Source organism: Pleurodeles waltl, chromosome 5 (assembly GCF_031143425.1).
Source record: "Pleurodeles waltl isolate 20211129_DDA chromosome 5, aPleWal1.hap1.20221129, whole genome shotgun sequence".
Classification (NCBI taxonomy): Eukaryota; Metazoa; Chordata; class Amphibia; order Caudata; family Salamandridae; genus Pleurodeles; species Pleurodeles waltl.
In genome coordinates this window covers 907,759,002-907,776,028 of record NC_090444.1, presented here as the reverse complement: position 1 = coordinate 907,776,028, position 17,027 = coordinate 907,759,002, and the positions used below count along the sequence as shown (strand labels likewise).

Here is a 17,027-nt window from a genome sequence, read left to right as displayed (position 1 = left end):
CGCGGTCCAGGTGCGGACGGGTGCAGACGGGCTTGCCTCTGGGGCACCTCCGGCGCGCCAGCGGCGCGGCCGCGCAGCGCCAGCCATTAAGAAGGGAGGGGGGAGGGAGGAGCAGCTGGGAGGCGGGAGGGAGCGGCGAATGGGGGCGCGAGGGGGGCAGGGCCACAGGGAGGCAGCGGCAAGGGGAGATCGGCAAGGGGGAGCGAGGGGGAGCGCCCAAGGGGCGAAAAAACAGGAGAAATACAAGGCACAATCAGAAGGCAAAAACTTCCAAAAACAGTCACAAAATACAGTGAGGGCACAAAATACAATCGGGTAACAGCAATCAGAAGGGCACAAGGGGGTCAGAAGCGCAAGGAAGCAAGGCGCTGAAACAGTGGGCAAAAAACACTTACAGAGCGGCGAAAAGCGTCACACGGGTCTGATGAGGCTTACCGGGGCCTCGAACACGCTAGCAGCAGCGTGGGCGGGGGTCAGAGGCAGGAGACAGCAGGTTGGTGCTGCGGACGTGGGGGGCGAGCTCTAGACCTAAGGCAGGTCAGAGGTCGCTCACTCGCGACGCGCAGCACCAGCCATTTAGAAGGGAGGGGGGAGGGAGGAGCAGCTGGGAGGCGGGAGGGAGCGGTGAATGGGGGCGTGAGGGGGGCGGGCCGCAGGGAGGCAGCGGCAAGGGGAGATCGGCAAGGGGGAGCGAGGGGGAGCGCCCAAGGGGCGAAAAAACAGGAGAAATACAAGGCACAATCAGAAGGCAAAAACTTCCAAAAACAGTCACAAAATACAGTGAGGGCACAAAATACAATCGGGTAACAGCAATCAGAAGGGCACAAGGGGGTCAGAAGCGCAAGGAAGCAAGGCGCTGAAACAGTGGGCAAAAAACACTTACAGAGCGGCGAAAAGCGTCACACGGGTCTGATGAGGCTTACCGGGGCCTCGAACACGCTAGCAGCAGCGTGGGCGGGGGTCAGAGGCAGGAGACAGCAGGTTGGTGCTGCGGACGTGGGGGGCGAGCTCTAGACCTAAGGCAGGTCCCTTAGGCCCCTTTAAGCATAATGAATGAGGAGTTCTTTCAAATGACTGTTGCAGCGAAAGTGATCGTATGACTTGCACTGCCTACCTCTAAAAAGTAGCAAAATAAGAAGGGAAGCAAAACAACTGATTGATTTTAAGTGGTCAAAGTAGCAGTGAGGGTGCAAGAGTCAATACAGGCCTACCAAAAATGTAGGAATTCCCTACGAGCCACTAAACACAACATGGATAGTACATATTAAATGGTGAATGTTGTTGATGCTCCTGTGTGATGATTTTTAGCCTTCTCAAAAACATTATTTAGATCTAAATTTTAAATGCCATACATGCCCTTTTGTAGACAAGGGCAGTATTAGCTTGACACTTTCAACGGAGGTGTAAAAAACATACTTATGTTTACTACTATGGGGGTCATTCTGACCCCGCCGCCCGCCTGGAGGGAACCGCCAGAATACCGCTGCGCGGTCAAAAGACCGCCGCAGGTATTCTGGGTTTCCCACTGGGCTGGCGGGCGACTGCCAAAAGGCCGCCCGCCAGCCCAGTGGGAAACACCCCTCCATGAGGATGCCGGCTCCGAATGGAGCCGGCGGAGTGGAGGATGTGCGACGGGTGCAGTAGCACCCGTCGCGAATTTCAGTGTCTGCTAAGCAGACACTGAAATTCAGGGTGGGGCCCTCTTACGGGGGACCCTGCAGTGCCCATGCCATTAGCATTAGCATGGGCACTGCAGGGGCTACCAGGGGCCCCACAACACCCCATACCGCCATCCTGTTCCTGGCGGCCGAAGCCGGGTATGGGGGTCAGAATCCCCATGGCGGCACAGCAAGCTGCGCCGCCATGGAGGATTCTACAGGGCAGCGGAAAACCGGCGGGAGACCGCCGGTTTTCCCTTTCTGGCCGCGGCTGAACCGCCGCGGTCAGAATACCCTGGGGAGCACCGCCAGCCTGTTGGCGGTGCTCCCGCCGACCCGGGGTCGGAATGACCCCCTATATGATCTCAAGATCTTTATATGCCATTTAATTCACATTTACTAGGAAGGTGATACTAAGGTCAACTTTAAGAAAATGTTACTTTTATTTTGAGCAAGGTGCTTTATAAAAAGAGATAAGATTACCAAAAAAAAGTTTATTTAATGTAAACCTATTGACGTTGTTCATTACCTGGGATTGTGTTCTTCCTACAATGAAGCTGCTTAATTTGAATGAAATGATGCACCTGCCGGTGGTTCTAGTCCCTTTTTGGATATGGATAAGAGTTCAACAATGGTGTTAGCAGCCGATAATGTTGGCCACAACATCCTCACCCTAAATGGTAATGATGGAAATGATCGTAGCTGTAACTCCAGTAACCAAAATCGAACCCGTAACTCCAAGGCACTATGTTGCAGACAGTGACATAAAAAAATATTGCAAAAGTTCCTATTACTGAGTACAGATATGCAACACACTTTCTAAAGGACATCACTTTCAACGAACTACCAGCACCAAGTTGTAGCTTAAATAGACTCAATGTTATGTGGCCGCTATATTGGTAATTTTCTGAAAATCATGGACTAAATTGGTCAGGAATGATGCACACAATTTACAATGGTTCAAGTCTTCAGCATCCGGGAAAGGCATTGTTTAGTTTCCTGCCCATAATTGATATGGCACCAAGTGATATGACTTGTATATTATCAACTCTTAAGTATCTGAGCAAGATTACATATGACCAGAATGTTTCATGTATTATTACATTTGAACAGCCTCTGTTGTGGAAAGCAGCACAAATAATCAATGAATATGATGACCTGTGAGATACAATTCTAATGCTGGGATCATTCCATACCCTCATGAATCTTTTGGGTGCAATTGGGACTCAGATGAATGGTTCAAGCCAAAATGAGCTTTTGACAGGAGTGTATGGAGCAAATTCAGTGCTTCACATGGTGTGTGGCATAGCAGTTTCAAGCGCTGTTCGTGGCCACTTAATTGTTGATGCAGCTCTAAGTGTATTATTGACTGAAGGTGTTTTTCCTCGGAATGAAGATGGTAGCACCCACAATCTCATTCAAGAATCGTCAAACCTGTTTGGAAATATTATGTCACAGAACATCATTGGAGGAACTGGAAACTGCGAATACTCTGTCTCAAGTATGTAACGCTATGGAGAAGAAGAGATCTGAGCTACAGTCACCTCAAACATGTCAGCTGTAGTTACAGTATCAGCGAATGATTACCACTATACATAAGTTGATTGCTGCAGACAGGACTGGCTCATAGAATCTGCGTTTGCAAGCAATGCAGGAATGTCTGCCCGTTATTGCAGCGGTTGGCCACCACAATTATCTAAAATCAATATACCTGTATCTGCAGAATATGCTCATGTTGGATACTACAAATACTTCAGTTTACAAACTTTTTAAGAAAAGGCTGTACATTGTACGAAGAAGTAACAGATTGTGGGCAGGACTGGGTGCCAGCCTTGTGATTGAACAAGTCTTGATGTGTACCATTAAAAGCAGAGGACGGCTGACACGTGGACTTACAGAGATTCAAAGGGCAATATGGATGCTTTCTATGCCAGTGTGCTCCACTTACAAAATATCAATGCAAGAGTTTGCTGGTGTTTCATTTTAAACTAGTGAACAACATAAAGACACTGGTGAAACAAGACAAATCAGAGACAATATAGATATCCAGAAGATCTATGATCGGCTGAAACCCATTTCGCCATTCCATTCCGACACATTTATCAGTAACATTGTTACTGGAGTTACTGCTCCTGCAAGTGTTAACGTACATATATATCATTCCATTAGCAATGGAATAGTCACCAAAATGAAGGAGAATCCAGTTTTCACATTCAAAGCTAAGAAATCAGAGTCAAAATGCTAGGATCTGCTTTTGCTGTTACAAGTACTGTAGGTGCTGATATTGCGATAGCTCAAGCATTGTGGTTTCAAAAAATGATGACAGTCGCTGCTTCCAGTGACCTGAATCTTGCAAATATCATGCATTGCGAGCTTTGTGCTCCCTCCTGCATTAATTGAATCTCGCAGTATGTTAAGAAAGGCTGATTAAGTCTCAATTAGCACATGCAATACTAAAGAAGTCTAATGAGTTATGCACGGAGGTTGTTGAAATACAATTTACTCAATAGTATGTCATAGATGGTGGCTCACTATTGCAATGCATTCTGTGGCACAAACATGATAAACTCCTACGCTACTTTCACGCTTCAACACTTGGGCAAACTATGATTGTGTTTGATGGCTACGACGATTCTCCATCCATCAAGGACATGACCCACAGAAGGTGATGGAATTCTCAGATGAGCACAGCTGTCAAATTTACAAAAAATATGAGGTTTGTTGGCAAAAAAGATAAGTTCTTGTCAAATGACAAAAATAAACAGCTAATCATTCTACTCCTAGCCAAAAGGTAAAGTAGCATGGGTGTACCGTGCAACATGCTGTTGGAGATGCTGTATGTTGATATTGTTCGTGTTTCGATTTTGTCTTCCGAACATTCATCCACTACCATTTTAGGGGAAGATACAGAGCTGCTAATTCTTCTATTGTATCATGCCAAGAATTATGGTTTCAAATTGTATTGTCGTAGTGACATAAAACAAGGATCATCTATGAACCCTGTATACCTCTCTTTGTCCCCACTCAAGTCTATCGATCTTCACAACTGGTTCCTCACTTGGAGTGAGCACCCAGTCATTATTCACTGTCATCTGTGAGGCCCAGTAGTACTTTTGTATATCAATAAGCCCTATACCTCCATCGTAGACTCCCCTAGTTAGTTTCTGGAGTGCTATGCGAAGTGTACCGGTTCCTCAGAGCCATAGAGCAGCCTGTCTTATGGAACAAAATTGGGCACTGGATATGGGGTGTTTTGTGAAGTGTAATTTGTCATCATTTTGAACATTGCCGCTCATTCCAAAAGAGAGAGCGCCAAGGTATTCCAATGTTGTACACCAGCCTCAAATCGCTCTAAAATCGGAATCAAATTTCATTGGTAAAATGCCAGTGGGTGTTTAGTAACATAGACTCCTAAATATCTGAACACCTCATTTACTATGGGTATCGCTATTTCCGCTCCAAGGGTGGGTGAGGGACCTATTAGTAGGTAAATAAGGGACTTTCACCAGTTAATGGTGTACAGCGAAAAGGAATAGAAGATGCGGAGGATCTGCAGGAATCGTGGAATAGTAAATGTTGGGTCTGCAGGATACAGTAAAATATCATCTGCGTATAGGGATATACGCTCCTCCCACGGCTCACCCAGGTAATCCGATGAACTAGCGGGTCTCCCCTAACCCACACTGTCAAGGGCTCCAATGCTAGGACGAACAATAAGGGGGAGAGGATGTCACTGGTTTACACACATTTCCACAAGACATTTTCCTCAGTCTGAGTTGAAGCATAAAAGCATCAGGAGCTTAAAACAGATCACTTGAATTCAAGCTAGACAGAACAAACGTTTCATAATGAAAACAAAAGCACAACATTTTCTTACAGTTTGAAGTTGTAAAATATTTTTGGCTTACACTTGACTGAACCCATGAAAATTTTGTTTCACTCAAGCAGCAATTCATGGATACAAACAGGTTAAGGATAATAACATTTATACCAAGTACTAGTTAAAATCAAATCACTTCCCGGCACAGTTCAATAAATAATGGTGACACTTTCATTAGAGAGCTTACAATGGAGAACGTGCTTTACTTAAATCCCCTCCAAGCATCAGAGCTGTATGAAACTAAAATCATCAACTGGAAATACAATATTTCCACAATTACTAAAAAAATAGAAAGCCAAGCATATTACGTACATGGCTGTCCTTCAAAGCCTCCTAATATTTTGAGCCTGGCCGACATTAAACCAAGTCCAAGATAACTGTAAAGAGATAAACATATATTTAATCACAGACATTATTGTGTTCGACTAATGTAACTACTGATTTTCTTAAATGAAATATATGTACTAAATGCACTGCTTTGTAAAATATCTATAGATTACTTTAAGAAAGATAAATAAAATACTTACCTCCTAACTCAAGTTCTTCGAAGTATACATCTATCATTTGTCACATATTTTGACACTGTCAATTTTAAATACCGACATTGAAAGCGGATTACTTTAGAAGTGATGGGTGCTAGTTTAAGCTTTATTTTGGATCCCACAAGGAAGTGATGGAGATCTTAGACCTCCAGTGTAACGTGGATGAAGTGAACGCAACAGCATATACGTTTTGCTTTAGAGTGAATTAGTGCCTTGATGGATGGTAGTGAGAAAACATTTGTGCCTACTAATAGAGGTTCCATAATCTGTTTTGGAGAGAACCAACTATAGAAGTCAGAAGGCTACAACGATGATTTAAGATTTTTAAAAGAATGTAAAGCAGCTCTAGCTTAGGCTGCTATGTTTTCAATCAGTAATATCATGAACAGCTGTGAGTCACTTCATATGCGATTTCAGAGAAAAACAATTTCATGGAATATCATTCATGAGAAACCATCTCACCTAAACCATTTAATGGAAATTTGCAGGATGAATGACATTTACCGTTTCATAGAAACCAATTAATGGAATGCCTTTTTTAAAATTGGCTTTAACATGCTTACGTGAGGCATAATTGAAATGGTTGCAGGTCTTACTTTCAAAAACATTTTTGTAGGGGATATTTATCGCTTTACTTCAGGGAACATTACTTCAGATTTATAATGTTTACATTGTCAAGCAATTACTTTAGATGCTTTTAATTTCCTGACCTCATACTACCCCTAAACACCACCCATCCCTGAGCCGCTCACAACCCCTAAAAGTGACCCATCCTTGCCCCCTACAAACGCCTTCATGACACCTCAACTCCACAACCATCCATGACTCCTAAACTCGATCCATCCCTACACCCTAAAAAGCCTTCACCATGCCTAAACTACACCCATTGTTGCACCTTAAAAGTCCTTTCTACCCCTAAAATTTACCAACCTCTGAAGACAAAAAAGTACTTCGTAACACTGGCGACGAGTTCCTGTGAGGGGCAGGATGTCCACCAGCACCCCTCAACATTTCTAAAGAATGTGAACCCATTTTGGCACTTCGAAGTTATTACTGAATTAAGTATATCGTATTATGTGCACAGCACTCCTTTGACGTTGGCAACGTGTGAATCTGAAACGCTCCAACCGAACTAAAATGTTGGCAGCTCTGGTGCTTGAATAAGTATGCCAACTAGCCTGAACTTACGCTGATGAATGGATATGGAAATTAAGCTTTAAGGACTAGACTGCTAACCACAACACTGCTTAGGTTCCAAATAGGACTGAGTTCTGATTGGTTTACTTTTGGATATTAGTTTACTTGTTCTCTGTGAACAGGGAAACAATTTTGGGTGGTCTGTTATTGTATTAGATTTTTATTTTAACTTGTTAATTGCAGAGTTTTTATTTTAGTCTGTTTCTTAGACAGTTATTATTTTGACTTGTTAAATCAGCCTATTGTTTTAGTTTAGTGTTCACTTACTTTACAGGTCAGAATGTCAGCGCCTGCAATGTCACAACCTCCATAAATTTTTTAACAGACTCTTATCTTGGAAACAATGGAAAAAACTTTTTGACTCACATTTGATTGCTATGGAGGGGGGACGTTTTCTGCTGCGAGAAAGCAGATAATTTTACTACATAACTTAGAGAGTCAAGGGCAAAATATATATGACAGCCTTGACGAGATTATGGTTGGACATGCTGAAGGCCAACCTAGGGATGGTCTTTGAAATGTCCTTCATGTTGGAATTTTGGTCCACATATTAACGTGGTAATGGAAAGGCACAAGTTTTTCTCTAGGGTGCAGGCAAAAACTGAGAAAGTGGGCAATTATGTAGCATCCTTGAAAGGTTTAGTGCGCACTTGTGAATTTGGCAACCTATCTGATTTACTCATCAGAGACCACCTTGTGCATTGCACTAACAATACTAGAATTCAAGAAAAACGTTTAACAAAAAAATCTCACCTCAGCAGAAGTAGTAGATATAGTAGAAGGAATGGAACACACTACTGATTGGGTTAAGGAGATGAGAAGCACACTTCCTATTACCGTAGAAAGAGTGGAAAGAGTAAAGAGTTCAGGATCAATGAAGGACATTGGTGAAGGTCTTAATAAACAAAGACAATAATAAATTAACAGTCAAACCCTCTGGGGCAAAAGGACTGGTCCAAGGAAAAGACTTTAAATTCAAATGCTTCAAGTGTGGTAGTTCAAGCCATTTGTGGAATAGCACTAATTGCTTTGCACGTAATGCAACATGTAGAATCTGTGGCAAGAAGGGACATTACGCCCAGGTGAGCAAGCACAACAAAGTTTGAGAAATGCATGAAGTCAGAGAGACTGACCAAAAATGTATTCTACAAGTCTCCATTCCATCTAGAAGTGTCAAAAAGATAAAGGGAGAAGTTGATGGAGGACAGGTGAGAATGCCGGAATATGCAAAGACTATTGGAGGAAAAAATGTTACTTGCAGATTATGGATCTCCTTTTACCCTTATTGGGGACAAGAATTGGGAGAGGATCTATGGGAAAGAGAATATTGAATTACTGCCTCCAGATAACAAAGCAGAGGGTTATGGGGGAGAAACTATAGATCTGATTGGTTATACTATCATGAGCATCAACTTCAAGGGGAGAGAGATGCTTGGTAAACTTTATGTGGCTAAGCGTGGTGATAATCTCCTGGGATGGTGACATCAGAGAGATTTAGGAATCATACTGAATCCAAATTCGAAAGAACAGGTACTTTTAGTCGCTAGGAAGAGGGCTGTTTGGCAGTGATCAAAGAGTTTCAGAGTGCATTTAAGGATGAGTTAGGCCTTTTGAAAAACTTCCAAAACAGGATTATTCTTAAATAGTATCTAACTTGATATTACAACCTCTTCAGGAGGAAATTGAAAAATTGCTGTCCATGGGAGTAATAGAGGTGATTGAGTCCTCAGAATGGCTGGCCCCAATTGTATTAGCTCCTAAGGATATTGGTAATAAGATCTCAAGAATATCTGGGTGGATCGCCAGCCTTTGCCCAATATAGCAGAAGCACTGGTCTTGCTCAAAGATGTCAGAGTGTTGAGTGTGATGGATCTTTCTGCCCTTTACCATCAGGTATAACTACATGAAGATTAAAAACTTTTAACATCGGTTGTGACACTACTAGGGGCTTTCAGATTTGTGAGGTTGCCTTTTGGGCAGGCCTCGGCCGAAGTATGTTTTCGAAGACTAATAAAAATGGTGCTTAAAGGGATTGACTGATGTTTTTCGGAAATTATATCTTGGTGTATGGGAAAGACATACATGATCTTGTACTGTGTCAGGTGTTGACAAGTCTCAGAGACAGTGGCCTTACACTTAAAAAGGAAAAATGTAAATTTGGGGTCAGTTCTGTCTCTTACCTAGGTCACACAATTTCAGGGAGTGGGATAGGTCCTAAGATGGAATTGGTAAGACCTATTTTGGACGCACCCGCTCCTGTCAACAATGACCAGGTCAGGTTGTTTATGGGTCCTGCAGAACATTACGGTAAATTCATCCATAATTTTGCTAGCGTGATCCAACCGATTAGGGTTCTCCTTAAGAAGGGGGCAAATTTTGAATGGTCAAAAGATTGCAGGAATGCGTTTGGTGAAGTTAAAGAAAATATGGCCAAAATGCCTACCTTGGGGCATTTCGACACCTCTATAAAGACATACCATACAACTGATGCTAGTATGACAGGTCTCGGAGCCGTTTTATCCCAAGTCATGGATGGAGAAGAGAGAGTGATTGCCTTTGCCTCTCGCTCTCAGCGAGGAGCTCCATCACTGAGCGTGGGACAGTGTTTAGGCTGTGCATCATTTCAAGTTTTTCTTGTGGGTGTGTACCATCGGTTTTAATAACAGACCACAAGCCTCTGGTTCAGCTATCGGGCTGCAGAAATACTGACAGTACCACACTTTGTATAAAGAGATGGGTAGAAAGTTTGATTGAGTTCAATTATCATGAGGAATACCTGCGGGGAGCCAAGACCTTATGAGCAGATTGTTTGTCTAGGTTACCAGTGGAAAGTAGTTGTGGTCTAGATGTGGTTGATCACCAGGTTAGGTGGGTCAAAGAGACAGCCATAAATAAAACAGAGTAGGTGGTTGAAGTGGAAAATGATGGAGTGAGGATGCAAGTCATGCAGTATGTGTGAAAGGTTGGCCAGGTCCTAGTGACAATGTTGAAGAAGCCAAACTTTTTGGGGGAGTCAAAGATGAGTTGTGCATCATCAATGGAGAGTTGTATCAAGGAGAGAGTAGGATTACACCATCAGGCTTATGGGGAAAGATTGTCAATCTAGCTCACAAGGGGCACTGGGAAGAAATCTGATTAAGTGGAGAGTAGGAGAATGTTACTGGTGGTCTGGGGTGGACAGACAAGGTGAAGTGGTGTTTACAAATTGTATACAATGTGCTGGTAGTGATAAAGCCAAATCATTTAAGACTGTCCCTCTATCTCCTGTTGAGGTTCCAACTGAGCCTTGGAGCAAGTTAGGGTTAGACATGGTGGGCCTGTTTCCGAGTTGTTAACCCCTTCTGAGAGATTTGTATTAGTACTGGTAGACTACTCCTTTAAGGGTGTTTACAGCAAGCTGTGTAAGTTCAGTGGTATCAATCATGTGATTGAGTTTTTACAAGAGGTGTTTGCTTGAGAAGGTGTGCCTAAGACCATCATAACAGAAAATGGAGTGAAATTTGTATCTCTTGAAATGAGAAAGCTTCTTAAACACCTAACTATCAAACACTACCATATAGCTTTATATTCTCCCCCAGCAAATAGCTCAGTGGAAAGCATGAACTGGTTGGTCGAGAGTTGTACTCGCTCGGGGGGGGGGGAGACTCTGGGCACATAGGAATACAACCAGTTAGGTCACCAAGATATCTCCTTTTATGTGCCTATAAGGCAGGCTAGCATGTAGCAAGTTGAACCCTTCTTGGTTGGATGTCAAGAAACAAACACATAAAATTGACTCCCATACTGTTAGACTTCACCACCAGACGTACATGAAACAGTTTATTGACAAACATAGGGCACGTGGTCAAGAGTGGACAGTGGGAGATGTAGTTTTCATAAAGAGTTACGTTCAGTCTCTGAAAAGCAAATCAAAATTTCGGGGTCTGAAACATATTCCAAGTACGGAAACATTTTGTAGTGGTGAATGATGGTGGAGTTAGGAGTATGCCCTGTTTGGCAACGGACACAGCAAAGAGTTTGTCCGATGTAAAGAGTAGTGGAAGCAATGATGAGGGTACTGAAATCTTGATAATCATGAAAAGAGTGATGGTATATCAAAGTGATCTCCGCCGCAGTAACCCTCCTAACAAAAGACCTAAGCACCTGGAGGATTATATTTAACTGTATGTGTTATGTTAATGTGGGGCTTAAATGGTATATTCCGAAGAGAATATACTACTTATACTTCTTATGCTCTAAGGGTGGTATAATGATTTTATGCTTTTATTGCATGCTGTAGTACTGTGTGATACTTTACATGGATTTTTCTTACCTTTATTAATTCCTTCTCTTGCAGTGTAATTAACAGTTACACAATTATGCATGATTGTTGTATTTCTCTATTATTTAGTATGTTGATATTTCAAGATAGTTCAAGTTTGTTTGCATTTATTATTATTTTGTTACATTTGTAAATGGGGAGATGTTTTAACCTATCCTTGCTGGGAGGAATTATGACACTCAGGTATTCCATATGATGCCTTAAGCTGCCGTGGTTACAAGGGAAATGAGGTTGGCGGTTGGAAGCGAGAAGGGACGACATACTGGAGCTGTGGTTGATATGCTGGTGGAATAAAGACTAAAACTCATGGAAGTCTCATTATTACTTCATAACACACAACATTATCAACAGTACGGCTGCAAACCTGCAGTGGGCACAGCTTTCAAGGCATACTACTGCCAATGTTTGTGACTAACAAACAAGCAGTAAATCTGCATAAGATAACTTTTACAGATGCACACTTACAACTTACCTGTTTCTTAAAGGCTACCTTGCAATGTTTGAACCACATTTCGAACTCTACTACTGCTCTGATTCTCCAAACTCCATTCATAAAGCAACATAATAAGTAATGTTTCCCGAACAGTATTACATTTTTCTTTACACTGTATTTAACGAGGTAGACACAGTTATGATATAAGAAACCCCATAGAAGCTTCTCTTGAACTTTGGAAAATATATATGACAGTTTCATTTTGATGACCCATTTCTGCAGACCGACCGATGTACCAAGGTTGTCAGTGTCTTTAAAAACAAACTAGGATGGGTGGAATGCTTCAACCAATCCCAGCCACTGGTAAGTACTGAGGGCCACACTCCAGTTCATTATTTCTTTGTCCACGGCACCACTCTACATAGGGAGTAGGTATGTGAATACCAGGCTTGGTACTGCTGCATTAGGTACAGCTCAACCCAGTCTGTCAGGACAGACCCACTGCACAAGGGAGCACTTCACCAGACCTATGTTGGAGTTGCTGGCCCTTAGTGAGTCTACTATGGACAGAACAAAACAATAATTCAGCATCAAGTTCCTTCAAGCTTTCTCACATAAGTTTGCTAGTAAGGAGTAAATGAAAAACAAACCTGTATGAGTAGAGGCTGTAAGTAGTATTAAACATCTGAAACGAAGTGATGTATCCCTCAGGAGATGACTGGAGAGTTTTCTGTAAACCAAAAAAACAGGAATGAAGAATTTACTTCCACTATCTTTCGGGCACACCTGAATATGTAGACTGATGCTGCAACAAGCCAGAATACTACAGAGAAACGTAGTCACAGTGCCACTGCGGGGGGACATTGAGGTGCGGCCTATTATTAGTAAATGTGCCAATTTATCTTTTCACTTATGCAAGAAGCTGAGATCGATTATCTAGTGACTATGCCCCGTTTCTTTTTTTTTATATGGAAGAGGAAATTGTCTCACTTCCAGTTAGATTTATCTTTACAATTTCTCTAGGTTGTGTGTTCTGCTTTAACAACAACTGATACAGATGCTTTATTTGGCAAACTTATGCCACAAGAAGGTGACATAACCATTAAGAATCCCAGTAAACAGGTGAACCACTGCTTTGATCAATGCAGTAGCCTGCATACCAACCTGCTCAAAGCTATCCTGACCAGTTGCAACAGATATTAGGTTTTCGCCATGTGAAATGTCTGTCTGATGCAGTCAACAGCACTAGCCAAAAACAATATATCATTTTTACCCCTCCTCTTGCTAACAGTGTCTCTATGTCAATGACATTATCTGACCTTTGCAGCACCAGCCCAGCCAAATGGCCTCGGAGACCTACACTCTCCTAGTTGGCCCATCACACATTGCCACACTTTTTCCAAATTCCTTTTCTTTGCCTGCAATAACTTCTGATGCCTCTTCATTCCCTCATGCCCCAGCAACTAGTGTTCATGACCCCGCCTGCACCATCCAATCCAGGTCTCAGTCTCCCATCTCATGTGGTATATGAAACCCAATCATCATCACCCATTCCTTGTTCCCATTCACCTCACTCTATTATAGTGCCATTGATATCAGCTACTACGGATGTCCCACTCTCTCACTGCCCCTCTAACGATGTCCTTGATCCCCCATAGTATGACGGCTCTAAGAAGAGCGTACTCTATAACTTTAATTCTGGTACAACATGAACCTTTTATTGCACCAAACTGAACTACATTCACTGTCGGGAAAATCTGGATAGTCACCAGTCACACCATGCGTGAGAAATTGTGCTTGGGAGCTACCATAAGAAAATAAATTGCATGCATTATCATTCCTAATTCCCCATCTCAGGCGAGATCTAAAAAAGCTCTTCCTCTACAGGAAGACTAGCATATTTCAGGAAAAACGTCCACCTTAATGTGAAGTGCGAGTTGGGCCATATATTGCACGTTTTGTTTTAAGAGATGGAGCCTGACCATGAACCACTTTGTGAATAAAAGACATGGATTTAAATTGAATTCGTAAGACAGTGAAGCTAAAAAACAGAATGGGAGTATCATGAGCTTTCACTGAAACTTTAGTAACAAGATGTGCTGCTAGAATTTTGATCAGCTGTGGATGTCTTCAATTGTTAATTCGAAAGAACTTGAGAACAAGCATGGCATGGTCCATCAGAGACTGAATTAAAAACTTGACCAGTAGTTTGTGAAGTACAGAAGCCATAAAAGGGAGAACATGTCTAAATTAAGGCTAGAAAAATCATATACGCAAAAAACCCCACACAGTCATTGTAAGAAACTGGATTATTGATTGATGTGGGGTAATAACCCTAATCAAGTGACAACTACAAACCTTATCTGGTGACCAACAAAAGCCACTGAATTAACCTGTGCTTAACCCTCTGATAGCTTGGCACAAAAGCAGTTAGGCTTAACTTAGAGGCAATGTGAAAGGTATTTATGTAGCACACAAACAGTAATAAAGTGGCAAGAAGGAGTTCTCTCTGATGCCAGTCAACAGTCCACGATATGGGGAGGCGCTTTTGGGGATCAGGGACTAAGTCTAGCAGAGCTCAGGCAGTTCTGGTTGCAGGTCCAGGCAGGTCCAGTTTAGCAGGTCATGAGGGCAGTAGCAGGAAGGCTTCTGGAGCTTGTTGTGGCCCTGTAGCTCAGAACAGGAGGTCAGCCTACTGATCCTCCGATTCACTCAGGTTAGCCTAGGGTGAAGGGAGCAGATCAATCTTCCTTCTCACAGAGAAGGGCAGGCCTCAAGCAGCAGAGCAGTCTCTGGGTGAACAGGGTAAACCGCCTCAAGCAGCAGGGAAGTCCTCTTTTGAACAAGGCAGGCCTTAAGTAGCTGGACAGTCCTCTGGTAGCAGCTTGACAAACCTCTGAAGAACAAGACGAGCCTCAAGTATCAGGGAGGTTCCCTGCGGAAAAAGGCAGTGCTTCTTCTGTAATGTCCACAGGTCCAGGAGTGTACTTAAGAGGTGTTCTGAGGGTCTAAAATGGATACATGGTGCCAGTCTTTGAAATTGGGGAATCTTCTAGGCTACTCCCACATCTGATTCCGAAAGGTTCTTCTATTCCACTGTCAAGGCTCCAACAGCTCTGGGGTGACCCAAAAACTAGTGTCAGGTTCCCTTGTGTATGCTGGAGGCAAGCCCCTTTGAAATGTAAGTGGAGTAGCAAACAGTTCAGCCCCCGCAATCCAAGCAGGATGACCCATTCTGCCTACACCCAGTCTCCTTTGCCACACTGTCTGGTAGGAATACACAAACCTCAACAGAAGGGTAATTCACATTCAAATGACCCAGGACACTGGCACAGGCAGTCAACATGGTTAGGGCAGGAAAATTCTAACTTTCTAAAAATGGCATTTTCAGAATTATGACTTCAAATCAGACTTGAAAATAAAATATGATTTTAAATTACAATTCATTTGAGTATAAACATGGCATTTCTACTTGTTCCCAATCAAACGTTAACACTTAATAAATGTAATAAGCTATCCTAAGGGAGTGGTAGGCCTTACAGTAGTAAAAAATTAATTTAGGAGTTTTTCACTGTCAAATCATGTAAAACGTAAAAACACATGTCCTGCTTTTTAAAACACAAATACGCCCTGCCTTACGGCTATTTTGGGTTTACCTTAGGAGTAACATATCCCTATTAAAAAGGGAGGTCTAGGCCTGGCAATAGGTTTATTTTGCCAGGTTAAATTGGCGGTTTAATACTGCACAACTGACTGCAATAACAGGCCTGAGATGTGTTAGAGTGCGAATTTAGGGGGTAGCACAAGGAGTGCTATAGGCCCAAAAATAAACATTTAATTTACAGGTCCTGGTTACATGCAGTACCACTATACTAGGGACTTACAAGTAAATTAAATATGTCATGCAGTTGTAGGGAAATCTTACTAGGTTTTAAGAGAAGAGCACAAGCACTTAAGTACTGGTTAGCAGTGGTAAAGTGCACAGAGCCCTGATTTCAACAAATACGAAATTCAGAAAACAGGAGGGGTGCAGGCAAAAAGTTTTGGGTGACCCTGCAGATAGGACCAAGTCCAACAGTCATGCTTATGGAAGAAGGATTCACATGTCGGAAAAGCTCATACAGCTTTTCAAGCAGTTAGTAGGAGAAATCGTACTTTTGAGGAGCTTGTAGAGGCTCCAGCTGTTCGGAAAAGGTGCTGAATGATGGCAGAGACCATAGACAGTTAAGGAATGGGATCCACATGGTGGAATATCCCAAAAAGGGTCCTATTGTTGGGAGTATGAATCACATGGTTGAAAAGCGGATAGTGGGTCATGCCTATGGAAAAAGACCATGCTTGAAAGAGAAAGAATCACGTACAAAGAACCTTAATGATTTTAAAAAACCTTCAGAATAGTATGGTTTGAGAAAAGAAAAACAGGGATTGATGATTCTGGTCATACTCATTGGAGAAAGGATCATCAAGCAACTGGTGAGTCAATAAAAGGACGTTTAATTTTCTAAGAAAGAACAGTACTGCATACCAGCACTGCAGAAACACCACTTATCAAACTGCCTTAGGTACCAACAGCTAGCAGCTTCAATCAAAAGTTCAATGGTAAATTGGTTTAATAAATGCATTAAGTGTTCATAGTTTAAAGAAAGCAAGTATTTGTATTGCATCAGAATGCCTCAAAGGAAGCTTCTCACAGCTTTCAGTTGTTATCTGACTGTTTAAGGCCCTGTTAGATAAAGTGATTTTCTCAAGGCCTTAAAGCAGGGACGTCCAATGTATGTTCAAGAGGGGCAAACCTTTGGCAGATTTTCATGACATCAAATGAAATACGTTTACATATAAGGAGTCTGATTGAAACTTGTTTAAATATTCTGTGATTATCCTCAAAGTATAAGTCTCTTCTGGATTGACGGACACCACTCAAGTACAGAAATTGCCTATTAGGAAATAAACACAATGCTTGCTTGAACAAATACAACCTCTATGTGATCTGGAGAGG

The 17,027-nt window shown here is 42.4% G+C and overlaps 1 protein-coding gene across 1 annotated transcript in view; it reads right to left on the bottom strand.

Moving 5' to 3' along the window:
* ENTPD6 (ectonucleoside triphosphate diphosphohydrolase 6) overlaps window positions 1-17,027 on the bottom strand; it is a 296,348-nt gene that overhangs the window by 128,455 nt on the left and 150,866 nt on the right. Inside the window, exons 8-9 of the mRNA XM_069235036.1 lie at window positions 12,682-12,761; window positions 5,851-5,915 (exon numbers count right to left, since the gene is read on the bottom strand). Coding sequence (XP_069091137.1) covers window positions 5,851-5,915; window positions 12,682-12,761 — 145 coding nt within the window. The remainder of the gene's footprint in view (window positions 1-5,850; window positions 5,916-12,681; window positions 12,762-17,027) is intronic.